This window comes from Camponotus floridanus, unplaced genomic scaffold (genome assembly GCF_003227725.1).
Source record: "Camponotus floridanus strain SB8 unplaced genomic scaffold, Cflo_v7.5 scaffold54, whole genome shotgun sequence".
In the NCBI taxonomy this organism is placed as follows: domain Eukaryota; kingdom Metazoa; phylum Arthropoda; class Insecta; order Hymenoptera; family Formicidae; genus Camponotus; species Camponotus floridanus.
The window spans coordinates 787,576-809,265 of NW_020229703.1; the positions used below are offsets into that span (position 1 = coordinate 787,576).

Sequence of the window (21,690 nt, forward strand, 5' to 3'; positions counted from 1 at the left end):
CAAGGTATTCACAGTTTTACAAAAGATAAACGGCATCGTTCGTTTTGGATAACGACGCAGACACAAGTTATTTACTATTATTGCTGTGTATAATCTCATTGCTCAGAACTGATTACATAAACTGTTATTTATTATACTGAAAATAAAATTACATGGAAATGCTTCATTATAGCTTCTTCTTATTTTTCTAAAGAATTTGTTGATGAAAAATTATATGATGTTTCGAATTTCACAGAGATGACCACAGCATACAATGATAATCGTAAACGCGCAATTATTGAATTACAAGTTACAAGAATGCCATGTTTTGAGTCGTGAAATTTGAAGAATGAAAATTTAAAATACTAAACGGAATAATAAAAATTGGATACTTAAAAAAAAAAAAAAATTTTTTTGTACATAGTATAATGCAATCTACAAAGTACTGAAAAGACAAAAATATCAGAAACATTATCCAATATATATGTATGGCTTAATTTATAATCAGTTTTATAATTAATCGTAAGCAACATTCTTCATAGGATACGTATTATATTTTACATATATTTAATATTTATAATATTTTTTGTCACATATTAATATATGCCATCTAAATTTTGATTTCCAACATTTGTATAAACAATTATTTTCTCTTAGGAATCGCATTATTTTCGCATGACATATTCAATTACACGACTCGGACTAAAGTTCGGACACCCTCAAATTTGTAATTCAAACTTCGGGTATGTGTCGGAATTATTACTATAATTTCATATTGCGCGGTCGCAGTCAGCGAGATTAAATCGTGGATTAAATCGCATAGATACTGAAATAACTATTTACTTAGAAATTGTTGATTTCTCGCGAAAACAAACTTTCTTAATTCACTTTTCAACATGTGCATAGATTCCCATTTAATCAAACCACACACCATTAACATTTCGTTCGTCGGAAGTCAGAAGCGAATTACGCCACTAGGATCTATAGACAACTTTCTACTTCTGTATCAACTTTCGACTCTCATTATATTTTGGAACCCTCATCGTTTACATGAGCTATATTATTTTGGATCGCTCATATAAATTTGTGTCTTTATATAAAATATGGATAAAAGATACATATTTTTGATTAAATTTTCATTAAAATATAGATATTTTAATAAAAAAATTAAAGTCTTTGAAATATATTTGATGGGATTCTAGTTTTTAAGCTTCGATATTGTTATAAGAACAATTAAAGCTATATTTCTTAATTAAACTTTTACTATTTAAATTTCTATTGCAAATTAAAATAACAGATTCAATGAAAAATGTTAGAATTCAAAGTGCTAAATTAATAATTGAGGCGAAATACTTGCAATTTTATATTAGCTGTTTTCTTACAAAAAAATATTTATAATGAATCAATACAGAGATATTTAGTAGAGATACTTGTTTTTATTCCAGATTTCGCGTATTTGTAGTTTTAAATCCTCGCAATCCTTTTACTCTGTATTCATTAAAAATTAGCAATTAGATTGCCGTGATGTATATGGAATAGGCAGTGTATAGGCAGTAGGGTCAGCAACTTTCAGTCATTTACTGTTATATTCGACTTTTAATTTTTATAGGGAATATATGAGGATCTGATGCAAAAAAAGCCATATATAATGAACTATGAATGTAAATCGTGGCAGTATAAATATGCACTGCGAAAAAGTTTAATAAAAATATTTCGCAAAACTAAGTAAAATTTGATTAAATACAATATTTAAAGAAAGCAAAAAATTCTCGATTTTATTTCACAAATTATATATATTTGAAAATAGCAAATGTAAAAAAATAACTTTAATTTCAGATACTTTATTATGATAAAACTGAAAAATCTAAAATTATATAACGAAAATATTTATTTGAATAAATTTATTTTATCAGATTTTCATATATATTTTCTATAAAAATTAAAAGTTAAATTGGAAATTTATAAACAAATTTATTAAATTAAATTATAGAAATAAATTTATGTAAAAGTAACAAGAGATTTTTTGTAATTGCCAATCTTTTTTCTGTGATGGAACAAAACCTATTGATGTATCCCGAAAGTTTAACAACTCGATAAAAGCGTCCGCTTCAATTACTGTTGTCTGAATTCTAATGAACGAGCCAGATTCACATTTATATGTTATATATATATATATATATATATATATATATATATATATATTTATATTTATATGTTTAATATATCTTATGCAGTATATATGTGTATATATATATATATATAACTGTATGTAGATATATACGTATTGTGTGCATAGAGGCAATACTTTTATCTTTCATGTTCATTATGTTACAATTGCGAATCCATCTCTTCTATGTCACATTATTACAAAATCTACCCTCGTTTGAGGATACATCGAATCGAACGAGTCCCTAAATGCTTACGTCGAAAAAATCTGAATGTTCACACCTGTGGTATTTACACTTACATATGTATTCGTTAATATGTAATATACGAGCGTATGTACATACATTAAACGTGGTCCTATATGATTCATATGTCTCGTTGCTGCGTATATGTATTTTTCTTATATTTAACGCCGATAATTTCTTCGCGTTTTTGTAGTAGCATATCTTATGACGAAAGGATATCCAATGGGTTTTGCCTAATGAGATTCTGTATATTATATATATGTATATATATATATGAAATGTACATTATGTATATTGCACATATATAGAATATATAAAAAAAATTACGCGTTTTCTCTCGATTACATATATAAAATAATAAATTAAACAAAACGTTTGTTGCAATGGCGTATTTTTTTAAGAATGAAATACTCTGAATTACTTTGAAATTTTTTTTTTGAAGAATAAAATTCTCTGAAAAATAAAGATAAATAAATATAAAATATGATTTTCTTCAATTATAATTTCAAATCTAATTTACTTTAAAATCTTTTCGTCAAGTACTTTGTAACTATAATATGAAAAGAGAAATGCGCGATTTTTTATATACCCTGTATATATATATTACATAGAGTGCGCCAAGCAATCTGTGATGTACTTAAAAACTCGCCGGATTTTTACAAACTATAATTGTTATGAAAATTTATGACATATATTGCAAAGGCATTAAGGCAAAACAAATAAAACAATACTTTTTGTACATTTAATATGATACAGTATTGACATTTTTATTATATATATTAATTCATTTATAAGTATTTATAAATCACATAAAAGTCCCACTTATTAAATGAATAATATAACTGCGATAATAAAATACCATTTATCTTATTAAATATAATTAAGTTAAAAATCTGCGAATTTTATGAACATTTTCGCGGCACGATATTTACTAAATGAAATAACGAAAAGAACGAGAAAAATCGGTCTTTTCTAGCGAGTTTTTAAGCCGAATGAATGTTCGATCTGATGAGACTTCACTATACCGTATTTATTGTCGTGCTCTCCGTTTTCTGCATACGTATTACAGTATATGTACGTCGGCTCATCTAACCGTAAAAGTGCACCGACCGAATTAAGCCGCGTCAATTTGCGATAGTCAAGCGCACATTTAGTCTGCCTGTGTCGTGATCGCGACAGATGAAAGATAAAAAAGTATCGTGGAAGACGCGAAACGGGGCTGCAAAACGATCGCTGGTGAAATAGGAATCTGAGCCTGAGTGAATCTCGAATGAGAGTCTCGTCTTTTTATTTGAAAAAATTTTATACTTTATCGATTCTTTATATATTTTATATGATGCATTCAACATATCTCGCAGCAATAATAACTAATAAAATAGATAGTCATTATTGCTGAAAAATGGAAAAATATATACATATAGAATAATTCATAGGAGATTTCACGTAGATTTTAGGTAAATTAATTAGTTCAGCTTATCGTATTTCGTTTGATTAAAAAAACTCATGAGAGAGAGAGAAAGAGAGAATTTATTTTATATCATATATATATAAATAAAATCTTGATATTTATAAATATGATATAAAATATACAGAATCGATGAAGTATAAAAAAAATAATAAAGTAAATAAAGTAAATCTCAATTAAAAATTAGACTCAGGCTTTTTTAATTCTCATACTAATGACATTTTTAATGTTTATATAGCAAAATTTCAAAAGATTTAAAATTTATAATCAATCTGATAATAAATGTTCACTTTAGTTATATTTTCTTTTCGAGTGTAAAAGGAACAACTTATACCCTGGAATACTTGTCAATTACAACCCGTATATTTTTAACTCTAAGCGACACGCACATTGATTTGCAAGAACTGTTAAGGTCGAATCAGAAAGTTCATGCATCGCATAGACTCTGCGTTTCTTTTATGCAATATTTTTTAAATAGTTTATAATTGAAAATAAAATTAATCTCTTTTGCAAAAATAACGAAAAATAAGAATAAGATATATTATTCTTCGACTTTTATATCTATTGATTATCTATTGATTTCTTTATTCGTATGTTTAGCTTTTTATACAATATATATTAAATTTTATTTTCATCACGAGCATCGTTAAACAATGCTATGAAAATATTTTTGATCGAAAAATGAAATTTCGCCAATTTAGTCACAAACTCCTGCAACATATGAATGTGAATGGTACAGAGAACTCATCACACAGTTCTTCCATACATTTCAACGTTGCTTTTTTTCGCGTTCGTCGTGTTGCCGGAGAGAGTGCGATACATGAACTTGCTTGACCTGTATTTTACCTACAGTCCGATTAATCGCCGGTTACATTTAAACAAGAGAAAAAGAGAAAGAGAGATAGCGTCTCTCTAACTCCATGTGTCAGTCGAATACCGCACTGACATCTCCTCGCATATATTTACACAGACTCTGTCGAAAGTTTCGTCATTGTCTTTTTGGTCGCATACACAGATATAGTTATATAGACCGAGCATTAATGATGGTAGCCTGAAGAATAAAGAGAAAAAGAGAAAGAGGGAGAATCTTAAAAAATTACATTTCTCTCTAACAAAAATTGCATAGGCACAAATGAGAGAAACGAAATCCTTTTTTGATTCTCTTTTTCTGTCTTTCTCTTTTTAAATCTTACTTTCTCTTCTTTTTTATCTGGCCTTCACTAACAAAGCGTTGTGCGCGTAAGACCAGCTCGGTCTATATATATTATGTCTATAGTGTCGCGCCGCAGTGATTACATCTGATCGTATCTAAAAGTCCTTGTTATATCGAATAATGGGAAGACCTATTTCTTTTTCTTTTTTCAGCATGGATCTGCACACGCTCTATCTTTTTGACTCTATTCCCATCACGAGCCTCAAACCCTCGTACAATGCTATGGGAACATTTTTGAAAAAAGCTGGAATTCGATTTCATCAATTTGTAACATTTATAACGTAAAGACATAAAAATTGAAACTTAATATGATAGCTTTGAATAAAACTTTAATATATTTGTCTCTCTTTGCGTGGTAATATCTAATTAATTATAAATTATATCTTCGAATAATTACTTCTAATATAATTATAGCTGAAAAAAAATTAATACATCAAGTAGATTTATTTTTAAAATGATACTTTTCTGAAGCAGCTTCACGAGGATCATTTAAATGATTCGGGAAAAGAGCCATTTTCTCTATTCTGTATATTCTTTCTATTTGCTCTCGTTCTTCATTCATATTTACAATCATCGCCAGAGGGACTGACCTGCCTAGATAGGATTGTCGAGTACGCACGGCGCGTCCCTTTGCGTTACTTTTGAACGACTAATGAAGATCCACGAGGGGTTTCTAACTGACCCCTTTGTTTGCTTTTCTAAGTTCATTCATTAATCTCCATTTTGCATTTATAATAGCTTCGTACGCAAATGGTGTCCGAAGATACTCATCGCGAGATATTAATTCTCTCGATGAATAAGTAATTAAGTATGATGTCGCACGCGCATACATTGATCTGATTAAATTTATTTTCCTTTATAAAAAGATAATATTTTTCGTATGTGTTTTGGTGTATTTAGCGAATCTCGATCAAAGCTTTGTAAACTGCAATCTTTTACAAAGATATTAGATTCTGGAACAAAGGGGCATGGCAAATTTATAATGTTTACCTTAAAATTGTGATTAAAAGATAAAAGCTAGCAGAGCATTTATATAGATGATAGGAGGTAATGAAGATAACAACTAGCCAGTCGATGTCAGATTCCGTCGGAACCAGGCTTTCTTCTCTTAAAAAGATTGGTTTTCTACTTTCCAAAGGTATTGGATTTCGCGATCGATACTAGAGCGGAACGCGTAATCCGAGAAAGCATTTTGACATCGCAAAAAACGTTAAGTACATCAAATATTGATTAAAGAAGAAGAGTCTGTAATATTCAGAGATTCCTCTATAACGATTACTTCCTTTAAATATATTCTGACAAGCTTTAAGAGAAAATTTTGTCCATGATTAACCGTGGAGATAATCGTTTCCTGTACAATGCAGCTATTCTGCAGTATTAAATGTCTCAAGATTGACTCTTATCTAGAAAAAAAATATATGGATATTCCAATAAAAATTGTAAAAAGATTGTACAATTATATTTGATATAAAATATATGTATATATAACATAATATCCAATCTATTTCAGCACATACGTTCAAAATTAGATATTCGATAATGAAAAGTTTTGAGTCATAAAATTCTAACAAAAAATATTTCAGAAATTCATAATAATTAGAAACATGCGGCGCATTGATCTTAATACATATAAAAGTATTTAAGTCTTCAACAAGCAAAGATCTGTCAACGTTAACTTCTAAAATGTTAATTTTTTTACCTGCATCGAAAAATCAAAGTCTTCTAAATTTACCGATTTTCGAGATCCCGAATCAGCTCGTGGATCTTCATAAGCGTCAGTTCTAATGTAATCCTTTATCCCTGACACCGATGCCATCTTACAGAGTAGTCGGCAGAAGAAGCAGAAGCAGAATCGCGGACACCGAGGGATGCCTAAAATTTGCGGCGTTCGAATCGATCCAAGGTGGCGGCAAGGAAGGTGCGATGAAGGGCCTGTCAGTCCTCTGGCCCTCCTGGAGAGTACTGCCGACCATGATCTGCGTGGTGCCAAAATCATCCTCGCTGCCGATGGAATCGGCCTCGCCAAAGTCGCCCGTGTGTCCTCGTCTGTCGTTGCTATTGTTGCTCTTCTTCTTGCCCTTCGGCAATATCTTCTTACGCGACTTATCTATATTCTTAGGAATCGTCGGTGTCGTCTTCGCGAACAACTGCAGCTCTAAGAAAAAAAGCAAAATATCTATGAAATTAGTGTAATGTTACATTATATAATATAATATAAATATAATAACAGCGTTCAAAATTATATTTTAATGGAACACTTTTATTCAAAGATTGATTTAAATTTTTAGGATTTATTGATAAGAATCATTAGGTTATTGATTAATAATAAAAAAATTTTTTCGGTTATTAAATACATGCATATATGCGCAAGATGATAGTATATATTAGGTAAAGTACTATTGTCGGATGCATCATAGGGTGCATCGCTCATCTTGTATTGAAATCAGAATATTGGAGAGCTGAGGAAATATTTTTTTTGCGATCATATCGAGATTCTCCGTACCTTGCAATCGTACTGAACCGTCAGCCCTGCCGAGCGCGTTGACGGACGAGCACACGTACCCGCCGAAGTCCCGTTTTTCCAGAGAATTGACAGTGAGATTCATTTGCCGGGAGTAGTCGCTCAACGCGTACTCCGACATTGTGTATTTGTCATTGCGCAGCAGCTTCTCGCCTAAATAGAAAGCGAACGGAAATATTGCGCTACTTCTAATTGCATAGCTCTTGCACAGAAACATTCTCGAGGGAATTCGATTTCTCGTGTAAAAACGATCAGAAATATGAGCGTGCGCTATAGGCTGATTAACTGTTCAATAAAAAAATTGTATTTATTATATTCAAAAACATATATAATAATAAATGGTCCATTTAACTCTAACGTTTAATTGAGAAACAGTTTTTACGTGACAATATACTGATTTATGTGTGTTTACTCTATTCCTAAAATTTTTAATTTAATATTAAAGACATTAACGTTTTGTGATAATATATAATTCATAAATTTATTTATAAAGAAGAATTAATAATAAAGAATAAAGGAAAGAAATTAATAAAGAAAAAAAATTATTTATACTTATACTTGAATTAATAATTAATAGCATAGATATATAATAATTACTAATAATTTTTTTATAACTCCTCCATTATAGTGATATGTATAATTAAATTTTTGTTATAACTAAGATAATTATTCTCGTATGTATCTTTTCAATACTTGCCTATCGTTTATTATGCGAAAAACTAATGTCTTAAAATCATCATTCGCGAGAAAGTGCCATCAGTGTTAATCAAACATTTTTGAATGCATTGAATTTCACGATAGATTTACGAAGCTTTTTTTCAGGAGCAATGGCGCGCGCTTACCAGCAATTCACAAATTTACATATTTGATTAACGCAGTCACCTGGTGAGTAAAAATCTTTCTGTGATAAAACTATAGTATAGTAAATGGCGTAAAATGCAGATTTTCAATCTGACACAATTCTGACTTGCAATCAATATTATTATGGCATGTCGAAGTTAACGCTTTAGAAATTGATTGCAGCGATTCTATAGTTAATCAAGAATGTAAATTTGTTGGTGTAACATGACATAATACAAACTACAGGATGTTCAATTAATACTGAATCAAATTTCAATAATTTTTTTATCGATTTAATTCTCGAGAGATGTTTCTTGTTCAGCAATTTACATATTCAAAAATACTTGTGTTATTTTAAAGTTTTTATATGAGAAAATATTATTCATGAGATAATATTATATATACTTATCAGATTAGTAAAAAAGAATCTTTCTCTAAAATTGGATTAACAAGATTTGTAAGATAGCATATTTTGTACAACAAATAAAATGTAGAAATATAAAACAGTCTGTAGTTTCTTACCTCCTTCTCTGTACCAAGTATTCATAGCGTGTGGTGATGCTTCGACGTAACATTGCAAGACAACATCACTATAAATCGGTGCAGCCACCAATTGATTCGTCACTTTAATAGCAGGTTTAACTGAAACAATCGAGCATTAAATTGCTGCAATTAAAGATACAAAAGTATAATGTCATATATTATGGATCGATGTAAAATAGTACGTTACTCCGTCATCATTCTTAAACTTTGAACAATATTGTGTTAGAAATAATATAAATAAATGTGATATAATAATAAATGTGAAAGTATGTCATTAATATAGCAGTTAAAATATCGAATAAAATATTTTTTATTTCTTTATAAATATCAATTTTATGTTTTATTTTTTTATATCAATATTTGTATTTTTTAAGATTTATTATTTGCAATAGAGATTTATTATTTTGCAAAATTTATTATTCCATCACAACACACCCACAGAACTGTTAACAGTTTGACTATTAAAAACTGAAATTTATAGTATAGTATAGTATACGAAAAAAGCTTACATTATTTATAAGCGAGCAAAATGGTATAGAACATAAAATGAAATAAGAAAAGTGAAATGAAAAGTGCATTTTGAATCCCGAAGGAGCCTGCGTGCTGCTCATTCAAGAATTAACTGGTTTCGCCGCATTTTGCGCCCGTGCGCCCCCACCCTACCAGTTAATATTACATTTCGTAAGCAGAGCGAATTAATGTGAAACCCTTTGCGCTCAAATATTTACACGCCTCGCGACGACGTGGATAAATCGTCAAGCTCGCTGGTTAATTTTGCAGCAGCGCGCGGCCGGAAGTTTTGCGCGCGAAAAAAACGCCCTATGCGAGCGGACCACGGAGGGTTGATAAAGTTTTCATTTGCGAATGCCGTTAGCCAAATTGCACGGTGATTTTTTATTCTTCCGATACGCGCAGCGTAACATTGCGAATGTATGCGCGTATTCTCGGTAATTTGATTGTATTTCCCAGGAGGATGTTATTGACACTTTATTGTTACTTTCTGCAACGACGTGGTTTTCGTATTTAGTAATAAAAATTTGGAGAGACTGTTAGAAACCGTCAAAAATTGAAACAAATAATTTTATGATTATGTTATTATTTTGTTTATTTTTTAAAGAAGTATATAAAAGTTTGTGATATGATATAGCAAAACAAATAAAAACATTTATAAAAATAAAAGTAAAACCCTTTCGAATTACAATATCGAGCAATCAAGAGACTCAAAATAATTAATATATACATAATTATAACAAATAATGTATATATTAATATATTACATGATACTTTTTATTGGTGTCGACAACGTCGGCCTAGTTGATTTTTAGCGGAAAGTTTTTGAATAAAAATTCTACCATGTAACATAGGTATTGAAAAATGTTTCAAAGTTCAACTCAACCTCATTTCCTATTTCAAGCCTATCGGTATATTCTTAACCACAGCGCCCGGATGATAGTTTTACCGCCGATATTGAAGAAGCATTAATAATCGACATGATTCTCGTCCTAATAATTAAAGTACATTCTGTCGATAAGAGCGCTTATGATCGAAATAAAACCGATACACATATGTATCTATAAATTTATGTACATATAATTATATTAATATAGAAATCATTTATCATGAAATCAATTTATCGGAATAAAAACTGTATAATTTAAAAGTATTTTAAAAATGTTTATGTAAATATTCTGAATTTTAAAATAATTAAAAAATTTTGACTCTGTAATTTACAATCCTTGAATTTTTCTATCTTCGCTAGAAAAATTTTTTATAACGGATTTTCGATAAAGTAAATTTAATTATACATTGCTTCAATAGCATTGTAATTATTATATGTTTACCCTATCTCATTAAATAATTAATTAACGCAGCCATCTTTATCCATCTATCCTGTCACACGCGAACTTGTGAAGGATAGTTACAGGCGAGTAATTATGCAGTACAGGGACGAATCTAGAGAATTCTCCAACGTGGTAATCTCTTTAGCATCAAAACCTAAATTTTCATGCAAACAGTGTTTCACTGTAATTATTATCCATAATTTTAACAATTTATTTTGTGGACATAATGTATTTTGCGTTCAAAATTAAAATTTCTTCTTTTTTTGAAAATATGAATGACGGCATAAACGCTGTTTGGCAATTTCGAAAGCAACCAGGATGATGTTTGAGTGCTCTGACCTGCTAATGTATGCAACGCGACGACTAATGTATGCAACGTAACGACGGCTAATTAACGGCCGCAGCGCGACATGATACTTACAGTGAACATCAACGGAATAACGCTTGCTGACCGTTGGTGGTACGTTGTTACTGGCTATACACAGATACGAGCCCATCTCTTGCCGAAGCACCCCCGTTAATTCCAGTGTCTCGCCAACAAAGGTTTTCACAGCTGCAAAAGAATCAAAAGAATCAAATCAATATTATAGAGTATACGTCTCTTCAAGGGGGTAAAGAGGGGTCTTATAGTATTCTCGGAATTGAGAATCTATATCTTGATTAATGCACCAAGTAAAATATATGCATATGTCTTTCACGCGTTTTAATTTTCGCGAATTACTAATCTTTAAAATTTTACGCACTACCATCCGCGATGGCTCTTAATCGCTCTTTTCTCGGGTATGATGTTGTTTAATACATAACAGAGTCTAATTTCTTTATCTATTTATTAATTTGTTAATATTATAGAGCTTTTATAATAATTCCCAGCACATATATTTCCCGTATAAAGTATATCTAACAAACAAGATAATTTGACAATTTAATTATACATTTTTTTTAAAACTTGAATTTTCATACGTTTTAGCAACAAATAATAAGCTTTGATACTTTTGAGTAATCGATATATGCGCTTTCTAATAATAGATTGCTATTTTCCAACTACGCGCAATATGATGAATATGTTATCTGATAAAATTTACTAAAATCTACATTATATGAATATAGTATCGTTTATATAGAACCATTCTACCATTCTAATATGCTTTTCATACATCAAGTTATATATTTAACATAAAAGCACTAGTGAGATAGTGCACTAGTGAGTAACATAATAGAATCATGTGTTGAAATATTACATTGAAATTTTTATGGCTTATACTACTGGGATCGCCAGTTTTCAAAAAGATGAAAATTAATATTAAACTATCGCAGAAATGATTTATTTCACGATTCAATATTTATATGAAATGATTTAATGAAAGACAGAGATTCGCGACGTTTGTGACTGAATAAAAATAACAGGAAAAATGAAAAATTGCGTTATTAATTTTGTTTCGTAAGGTAAAATCTCCAAAGTTTTTAAATGATACATATGTATTTTATTTTATTGCCGCAATATGCACATTGCTTATTTTCACACGTCAAAAAAATCATACATAAAATAATTCCAAATAACAAAAATTCTAATAAACTAATAAAACAAAACGATTTGTCAAATCGCTCTTTAATTTCTTCTAATATACTTCAAGAATTTGTATAATAATCGTAAGAGAAATTATATTTTATTGTCAAGCGCTTTTTAATCGGAGTTAACATAATTTTCACGTATTTATAGCACGTTTGAGATCTTCTCCTCTGAACGCTCTCCATTATCCAATCAATATAAAAAAATTATGTCCGAGAAGTGCTACTTAAATTTTCATGGAATGCAGTCAGAGTCAGAGCTCGTTCCAAGGGGCATTGAATTTCGAGCGTCGTTACCTAAGGCGTGTTGTAAAAGTTTACAACGTATCCAATCCCGCAATTTCCCGAAACGTTCGTCGTTTAGCCGCCGAGAAGGAGTCACGTCGTAGCGAATGACAGATTCGCGAGGTGAGGAGATCGCGATTCCCGGGTGGGTGGCCCGTTTCTTCTATGCATTTCATCTCTTACGATATGCGGAGAGGCGAGCTGGAAAGGGGCGACTTTACGACCCCTCGCTCACGCGCTATCGTTCGTTATATTTCGTCCTTCTCTCTCGTCCGCGGATCCGTCCCGCCAATCTCCAAGTCCTCCCCTGCGTTTAACGAGACTCCTCTGGGTGTCTATTTTTACGACGCTTCGAAGATCAGAGTGACATGGGCGAGCGAACGAGTGGAACAAGTCAGAAGGAGAATGGTGACAATCGTAGGGCGAAAATTGCACGAAGCGACGATTACGAACGAAGAATTTCTTTTTTTTATGTCTGCTTCCTCTCCACCCACCTCGCATTTTCTCCATCCGCTTTCCTTTTTTTTTTTTCACGCGAAAGCTCCTCGGCTGATCTCTCGAGCGAGAATGACGCTAAGAGGACAGGTCGTCGGAGATTCGGAGGTCCTTCCGGCAGAATCGTTGCTTGTACACGGAATGTACTCTGCGTAGCGGATCCGGGATTACCGGGGTGACGTGGGCGGATTGCTTGTAAGAGCGGTCAATAAGTGCACTTTAACTCGCGAAGAACGACAAGCGGGTCGTCCTCGACATCGCGCGCGACGGTCGTTAACCCTTGTAAACTTTAATCCCTGGGGAGGGATTAATCGCGAGGAGTTTACTTCAAGTTTATGAACTAGAACAATTCTTCTACAATTTCCCTCAATCCGCGGAACGTGTTAAATAAATCTTTGTGAGATATTTCTGTCAATGTAAAGCTTCCGTGATGTTTTACCTCGCGATGGAAATACACACACTCGTGACATTTCGACGATAATGGGCGACGGGACAGTTGGGACGAAAGAGGTGTACAATATATATTTATCGATTTATTTATTTTGCGATTTAACTTGGCGCCGTAATTTATGGTTTTAGACATACACCCCCGTGGTGCATTGTGGAGGGGAGCGTGCTTATATATTTGCCGCGGGGCGCGTAAATTACCATTCGCGCTGTAATTAATTACCAGCGGGCCTGGTAAGCGCGAGAGACGATCGATTATTCCACGCTGATGCGCCTCGACACTTTATCGCTCCGACACTTTTCCAGCCGCGTCGGCACGACTATCTTAATTAAAGAATCGACGGAATCGTCGTTAACGCGAATTGAGACTTCTTCCCGTAAGCTTTATGCGTATCGTTGACTTCCCTTGAACGAAATCCGGTTTAACGACGTGAAAAAAGTAGATATTATCGATGATATTCATCTCGAATGAGTGCATAGATAGAATTCCAGAAGAATTTTTTATCTTTATGTAGGAGTCAAGTATCTCCTATATAAGTTCATTTTTATTAGCGATAAAATCAAACGTTAATCTCGTACCTTATATTATGTATACTCATATAAATTATAATGCACATTTCGTGTAATGCCAAGCAAAAAATAATAAATCACTGATATTGATTACGGAAAATATCCTTTTTCAAAAGGGTAAGTAATAATCGATATCTGATAATTATGAAGAAAGCTCAAAATGATTGAAATGTCAAAAATATGAACATGATAATTAAATGCTTATGTAATATTGAAAAATGGCATAATTAATTATGTAGATATTTTATCAAATTGATGAATATTTATTGATACAAAATAAAGAAAAATATACTTTAAAATGAGAGAGAGAAAGAAAAAAGTAATCTAATAAAAAGGTTGACAAAATACCTGATAAATTCGAAATTAGATTTTAATTTTCCACCTCAAACAGTATTATTTTCTGCAAGGGAGACATACATCACATTGATGTTAAATATGCAAAGAAAATTGCAGAAATGATTTATATACGTAACCGTTGTATAGCTCCTATTTGACGTGTTAAATAAATTAACGTTAAATAAATTATATTTGATATGTAGCAGCAATGAATTACGGCAATTAAGGATGCAATTCAATAATAAAGCTAAGATGACCGACAACGAGAAACTAGAAACCGTGTCGGCATACACGTACGTCACCTATGACCCCGTTTCTACAACATCCACGTCTGCTTCACAGTTAGGATTTATCGTTCAACGCGCGTGTACCCTATATCAGATCAGATATCAATACTTTGAATGTGCGAATTTCTAAATTCCAAACTCTTAATTGCATAAGTACAAATTTCAACTAAAACATTACATTAAAATAACAAATAAATGGAAATATTTTCAAGGCTTTAGAAAAATGCATTTTTTTTAATTTAAAAAATGTTTTTAACCTTTTTAAAACGAGAAATATTGTTCCATCGAATGTGAAAATGAAAATTTCGATAAATAACTATTCTAATACAATTCTAATTAAAGTGTGACATATTAGTGATAATAATCGTATATCGACAATTGATGCAAAGAAGAACTTAATTATTGCGTAATCAGAGTTGGTTTTTGCTTTGTGCGCTGTAACATCAAACACATAATTAATTAATGTGATTATTCCGGCTAGTGAAATGTTATATCAAAGTTGTCGTTTCATTAAATCAATCGCATTGAAAATTCGAGCGCGTGCTTCTCTCTATTACACTATTTTTACATTGCGATATAGCGTTACATGCACATTATCATCATTATGCTAAAATCAATGAGTATCGTTGAAATCGAGAATAGAAAATTATTAACAAATAAGTAAAAAAAACATAATTGGTTACATGATACTATATGATTATAAGGAAAATGAGCACAAAGGAATTCACCGAAATACATAGCCCACTGCTATATATGATAACATAATACAAGATAAATTATTGCCTAACTAGAAAGATTTAATTATCTTTGTGTACTGTGTGATAAATATTATTACGTAAAAAATTGTCGAGTTTACAAAACTTTTTGCAAAAATTAAATATAATAATAAAATAGAGATTTTTCAACTCTATATAAATTCTATAAATGTTATAAAGCTTATAAAGGAGAGCGCTGTTTTTGGAATATACTATATAAAATAAATCCGGTTTATAATATTGCGCCCATTCGTATATCCCAGCGAATGTAATTTGCACTATTTGACTCTGTTGAATCTGTTATTATTCCAGCGAAATATATAGTCATCTTGCCGAATGCATTCGCAGAATATGCGGTTTCAAAGGAATCCCGGATAACTCGATTTTACGAGAATACCGGGTTCTGTGAGAGTTGCGATTCAAAGCATATTCTAAAATATCAACAGTAAGTGAACTTACATTGAGTAAGTTCATCAGAGCATGGACTATGCATAGCGGTTTACGTGTTACATTTTGAGTTCGATTATATTTGAACCTATGTATAATGTACGTATTCGCTAATGCACGTCTATTGAATGCCTCTCACATTGTGACGAACGTTAATTATCATTTACGATAATGATATCAAGCAGCGGAGGCTTTAAATGCAATTCAATTCTAGGTAGATCGATTCTACATTATCATTATGATTATTATTATTATTATTATTATTATTAAAATCCGATGTTATTATTATTAAAATATTAAAATAGTATAATTAAAAAAGAGATAATTCGCAGACGTATAATTTTTAATTATAATAATTTTTAATTATAGTAATATTACTTTTCTTTTCATTAAAATTAATTCCATCTTTTAAAATGCTCGATTAAAAAAAATAAATTCTGCATTAAATTATAAGAATTAATTATAAGAATGCAATTTTTATAGAATCAGATTGCATTAATCAGAATCATTTTAGAATAAGATTAATAAAAATGTGCTTACATTGTTTCTGTCCATCTTCTCTGAGAATGATGTTGCGACCGTCCTCTCGTTTCCAACTGACAGTAGGTTCTGGCACACCAGTAGCGATGCATCGCAATCTTATATTGCCTCCTTCGAGAGTGACCATACCATTTGCAGTCTCATCGTCTATTATGTCGGGTGGTACCATTACTTCCATGTAACCCATCTGAAACAAGAAAAAACACAAAATATCCCACTTTGAGATTGAGATTATTATTGCAAATTTAATTTTTTCAAAAAAACAAATGGTCTTATTACATGTTGATACTTAATAAAAAAATATTTAGTCTCTAATAGATTTTATATATATATACTGTATAATTTTGAATTTTAATAAACTATAATTCTTCAATTTTTCAACTTATATCGTGAGATTGTTTTAATTATTATTTAAAAATCACTTTAAGTTGCAGATATATCGAATGTTACTAAAGACTTTTGTTATCACGTCTTTTTATGCAACAATAATCGAGTTATCTCATTATTAAAATCATTTCTACCAAAAGAATAGGAACAAATTAATTATATTTTGACGTATTATATTGAGCATGAAGAAGATCAAAGAATTAAAAAAAATAAAATTTCTTTATGTAGGATAAACAGCCTGTAAAGAGACCATATTATGGCGGTCTGGCAGAGACAAGGCTCGAACTACTCGCCGTAGAAAAAGTACATTGTTTTACGGTCCTGTGCACATACACGATGAGGGTATCTTCGCACGAGTACAATGTGTGAGATTATATATAGAATTTTTACTAGATATGGAATTGTGCACGTATCCTATTCGATTCAATGAAACTAACATGCAAGAAAATATACAGTTTATAATAAAATAAAATAAATAACGGTTTGAACTTTCTGCTACAACGATATTTTAACATTAACGTGAAATATTTATTATTTAAATTCTACGTTAGTATTGTTAGTGATAACAATAATGTAACCTAAATCACTCAAACATAAAATTATTTCTTTTATATAGTGTAATCATATAGACGAAAAATAAAATTCCCTAACAATTGATAAAAGTCGGATTTCAATCGCGTATATGTGTAATTAAAATAAAAATTTATTTATTTAGTTTAAAACATTTTATTGTATTTTCCATTGAATAAAATAATAAATATTTCAATATTTCTGTTACACGTGTTTCGCTAATTTTTATGTGCAAAAATCTCTCTCTCCACAATTTTTTATAAGCTTAAAAGAGTTTTCCTAATTATAAAAGTAGAGAAAGAAAATACGATATCTTTATCAAATCCCATTAATTAAAATATCATTCATTTAGGATGATATTAATTAAAAACTTTTTAATATTGCAATTTAGAATGTTTTAATGAATCACATTTTAAATATAAGAAAATATATAATAAAATTTGCTTAACAATATTATACATCAAAAGTAAAGTATTTAGTCATGCAAGATGTTTATATAAGAGCAAAGTTTCAATCTTACGATTCAAAAGCAATAGAAGATTTAAGAATCAACAATAATTATATATAATAATAGGGAATTTAATTACAGGTATCTATAATGATATCTCGCAAGTGTGCGATGTTCGGCGTAAATTTCGTCATCGTCGGGTCAAAAATATCACGTGCTGGCGAGGCATCAGTCAACCTAAACCATGTTAGGGTGTTTCGTGGTGTATATTGCTGTGTAAAAAAAGCATTTACGGCCCAAGGCACGTATCGGTCGGGCAGGAATGACGGTCGCCGGTGCGTCACGGATTAACGGTGAAATTTACTGGTCGTGGTGCAGTGCACACATCCTGCAGAATTCAATGCGACCGGCAAAGCGGGAAACCTTCTGATGCAATATACGGCCCTGCCGCGAGATAAAGGGCCCAAAGTGCTCATGATGCAAGCGGGATCAACGATAGAATGCGATAATAGATATATGTGTATGTGACAAAAGAAAAAAAAAGAGATTAAAAAAAGACAAGAGACGAGACTGCCAGAGACTGCTCTCTAAGATTGTAGAACTATGTATATATACAAGAATATATTTAATTACTAATTAATTTGACACGTACACATGAAGTGAATTATGTTGATTTTTATTAATATGAATAGCTTGTACTACTCTCCACATTTTAAGTGACAAAAATCTTTCTTCTTTCAAATTGCATCCTCGTACTTTCTCGCAGACTTCGAGCGTTAGTCTACAAAAGAATATAGCAACTGGCCGGAAGCAATTTAAAGGACGCGCATCTCGTGCGGATAAAACCGCGGTATAAGTAAGACCGATAAATAATCCCGTATCGGCCGACTGCGAGACGGTACAACACACGGGGCTCGGGATTTAAGGCACGAAGGGATATTTCGAGCGGCCGAGAGGTCTAGCAACGGAGCGGCAAAGCCGAGATCTTCCTCGTCTCGGGGAAACAGTCGTTCGAAGCCGTACGACGTGTGCACCTGCCGCACCACCGTCGCCGGCAATAATTTCCCGTGCGCTTTCTCGTACGCGCGTGTAGCCCGAGCTTTGCCGAAAATCTGCATAATTAAAGTTGCCCGACGCGACGTCTTGTCGCGACGATGTTATTCCACTGGGATTGGAATTGCATGCAATGTCAATATTGTACGCTTATCATTAAACTGACCCGACTGTTGATAAAATTGTACAAATAATACTGAAGTAATATACGTACGAATAGAAATTATCACTTAAAATAATATGCGAATAACCATATATTTCTATTTTCCAAGCTTTCCGCGAAATATATTTATTTATAATTAAATTTTAAAAAGTCAGAGAGCTTTTAGGAATACTATGTTACAGTGATACGCTTGTGATAGTTTGATATTTTGTTAGAGGGAAGAGATTTTTTAAAAATCTCGATGCACGCCCGAGAAATAATAAAATAAAACCCAGTAAAACTAAAAAATAAAACGAAATCTAACAATTATAAGAATGAGGCGTGTCTTAATTTTAATTGGAAAATTTTCTACTTCGATTAAAATTAAGTAGTTCCCTTTTATACGTCGACTCTCGAAACGTAGCTGCGGCTGTAGACCGATACTACAATCGATATTACACCGCGAAATAATGGTCGGGGATAAAGAAAAAGAGCGCGTTAAAAAGTTATGGCCAGGCTTGTGTATGGAATTTTAAAAATTCCTTCGTATCCGCGGACAGATCTGGCGAAATTTTACGAAACCTCGATCTTTTTAATCGAATTACGGTCGCCACGCTCTGTCGATGGGAATCGATAAAGCCGCGCGTGTAACGGCCGCCGTGCGCGCAATTCCGGCGCGGAAACGCCGTCGAAAAATAAAGCGTTGGATGGAAGGTAAATGGAAATTAATTTAACAGAGATACGTTGTTATTACGGATGCGCGTCGCAGCGCGTTCCATTGTACCGGATAATATCGTTTGAAGCCTGCGTTTGCGGTATTTCGAAAAATGCGGGCGCCCGGGTATCGTTAAAAAATTAGAGAAAAAGAAGAGGGGGACTTATATAGGTAAATACGAAGATGTGCAGAAACATGCATTTGCGAAAAAAGATCGTATGCTACTTAATTGCGTTATTCGACAACGCTATGTTTTGCAATCTTTAAATCGAGAGAGAGAGTCGAGAGTTTAAATAATAAATCTAATTAATGTATGAGAGAACGCTCACCTGACTGCGCATGGGATCGGTGTTGATTTGACACATGTAAGTACCGGAATCGTTCTTCTGGACATTCGACACGTGCAGTTTCCACGTGTTGTGTCCGTTGTGCGTCACGGATAATCGATTATTGTGTGCCACCAAGTGTGTGTGTATCGCCAGTATCGCTCGGGAATCGGATTTTATCCAGGCTATCTGTACAATAGAGATATACCAGAGATACGAGTGTTATTTCTCGGGATAAAAGAAAATTCGATACTTAATTGAAATATGAATCGAGGATCTTATTAGAATATATTTTATTCAGCCGTTTTAATTTATTATCAATGTAGAAAATTAACTAAATTAAACTTGATACATTTAGTATTAAAATTCACACAATAAAAAATAATTAAAGAAAAGCAAAAATGGCAAATTTAACTTTAATTAAAATTGATGCGTACATTTATGTTTAAGATACGACATAAAATTCTCTGACATGTAATAAATTCGTATCGACGTTTCCAGTAGTATAAACAGGATAAGTCAGACTCGAGAAAAAATATGAGTTTATCCGAGCAAAACAGCGTATAACTCGAAGAAGTACACATTGTGTCGCGTTAACAAGTATAATTTTCTCATCTTGTTCCGGCAAATGTACATGGTAGCATCTTTCGCGTGAAAATTGTGTCATTTATTATAAAAATGTGTTATATAATTGGAAAGAAATCCGAGAGAGCTGCATTTCTTACACATCAGTCTCGATATATAAGTTTTAACAGACAATTTTCTTAATATTCATGCTGCATGCGAGCGATTTTTCACATTTTTTTTACTATAAAAACAAGAATTATTTGAAGAAGGAAATTATACCTTGTACGATTGCAGATGATTAACGACGCAGGTGAAGAAGACGTCACGACCTTGTATCACGGTGTGATTTTCCAAAGGAGCTAAGAACTCGGGCAAAACTTCCGGGGTGATTTGACCTAAAACAATGTGATATGCTTAATTATTTTTAGTTTGTGCGTGTCATTCTTTTTCCTTTATCACTTGCATAAAATGATTAGCGAAGACAAACGCATCACGAAGTACGATACATTTTAATAAAAAGTATTTTCAATGAACTCACAACATAAGCCGAGCTCTTTCGGGCCAACTCGGAGCAAAAAAAATAAATCAAAAAAGAACAGATAAAAAAATATCTAGGACCTAACGCTATAACGCACAATGAAACCGGCAACAGCGAAACATTCGAAAAAAAGATTTACTGTGCACTTGCAATCAATTTGCGAGTTTCAACTCTCCGCATCGAACACAATAAACGACAAACAAAACGACGCATTTTGCGTTGTGTTACGTTCCATCCTTTTCAATTTCGCCGGATATTACGACGAGGCGATCGCATCGCGCGCTTTGAAAAATGCGATGCACCGCGAACATTCGAAAAAAAAAAAAAAAAGAGAGAAGGAAAGAACGAATGCGCGGCATCTCTGACGAGCGGAGTGTCTCGCGGAATGCATCGCCGTGATTCG

At 32.2% G+C, this 21,690-nt stretch overlaps 1 protein-coding gene across 2 annotated transcripts in view; it reads right to left on the reverse strand.

Annotated features, from left to right (window-relative positions):
* Positions 1–6,685: 6,685 nt before the first annotated feature.
* The window catches only part of LOC105257364 (lachesin), a 139,595-nt gene continuing 124,590 nt past the window's right edge, over positions 6,686–21,690 (reverse strand). For both annotated transcript variants that reach the window (XM_025412644.1, XM_011267931.2), the window contains exons 5-11: positions 21,029–21,144; positions 20,186–20,371; positions 16,542–16,728; positions 11,235–11,366; positions 8,952–9,071; positions 7,572–7,742; positions 6,686–7,223 (exon numbers count right to left, since the gene is read on the reverse strand). In XM_025412644.1, the coding sequence (XP_025268429.1) occupies positions 6,886–7,223; positions 7,572–7,742; positions 8,952–9,071; positions 11,235–11,366; positions 16,542–16,728; positions 20,186–20,371; positions 21,029–21,144 (1,250 nt within the window). In that variant the 3' untranslated portion in view covers positions 6,686–6,885. The remainder of the gene's footprint in view (positions 7,224–7,571; positions 7,743–8,951; positions 9,072–11,234; positions 11,367–16,541; positions 16,729–20,185; positions 20,372–21,028; positions 21,145–21,690) is intronic.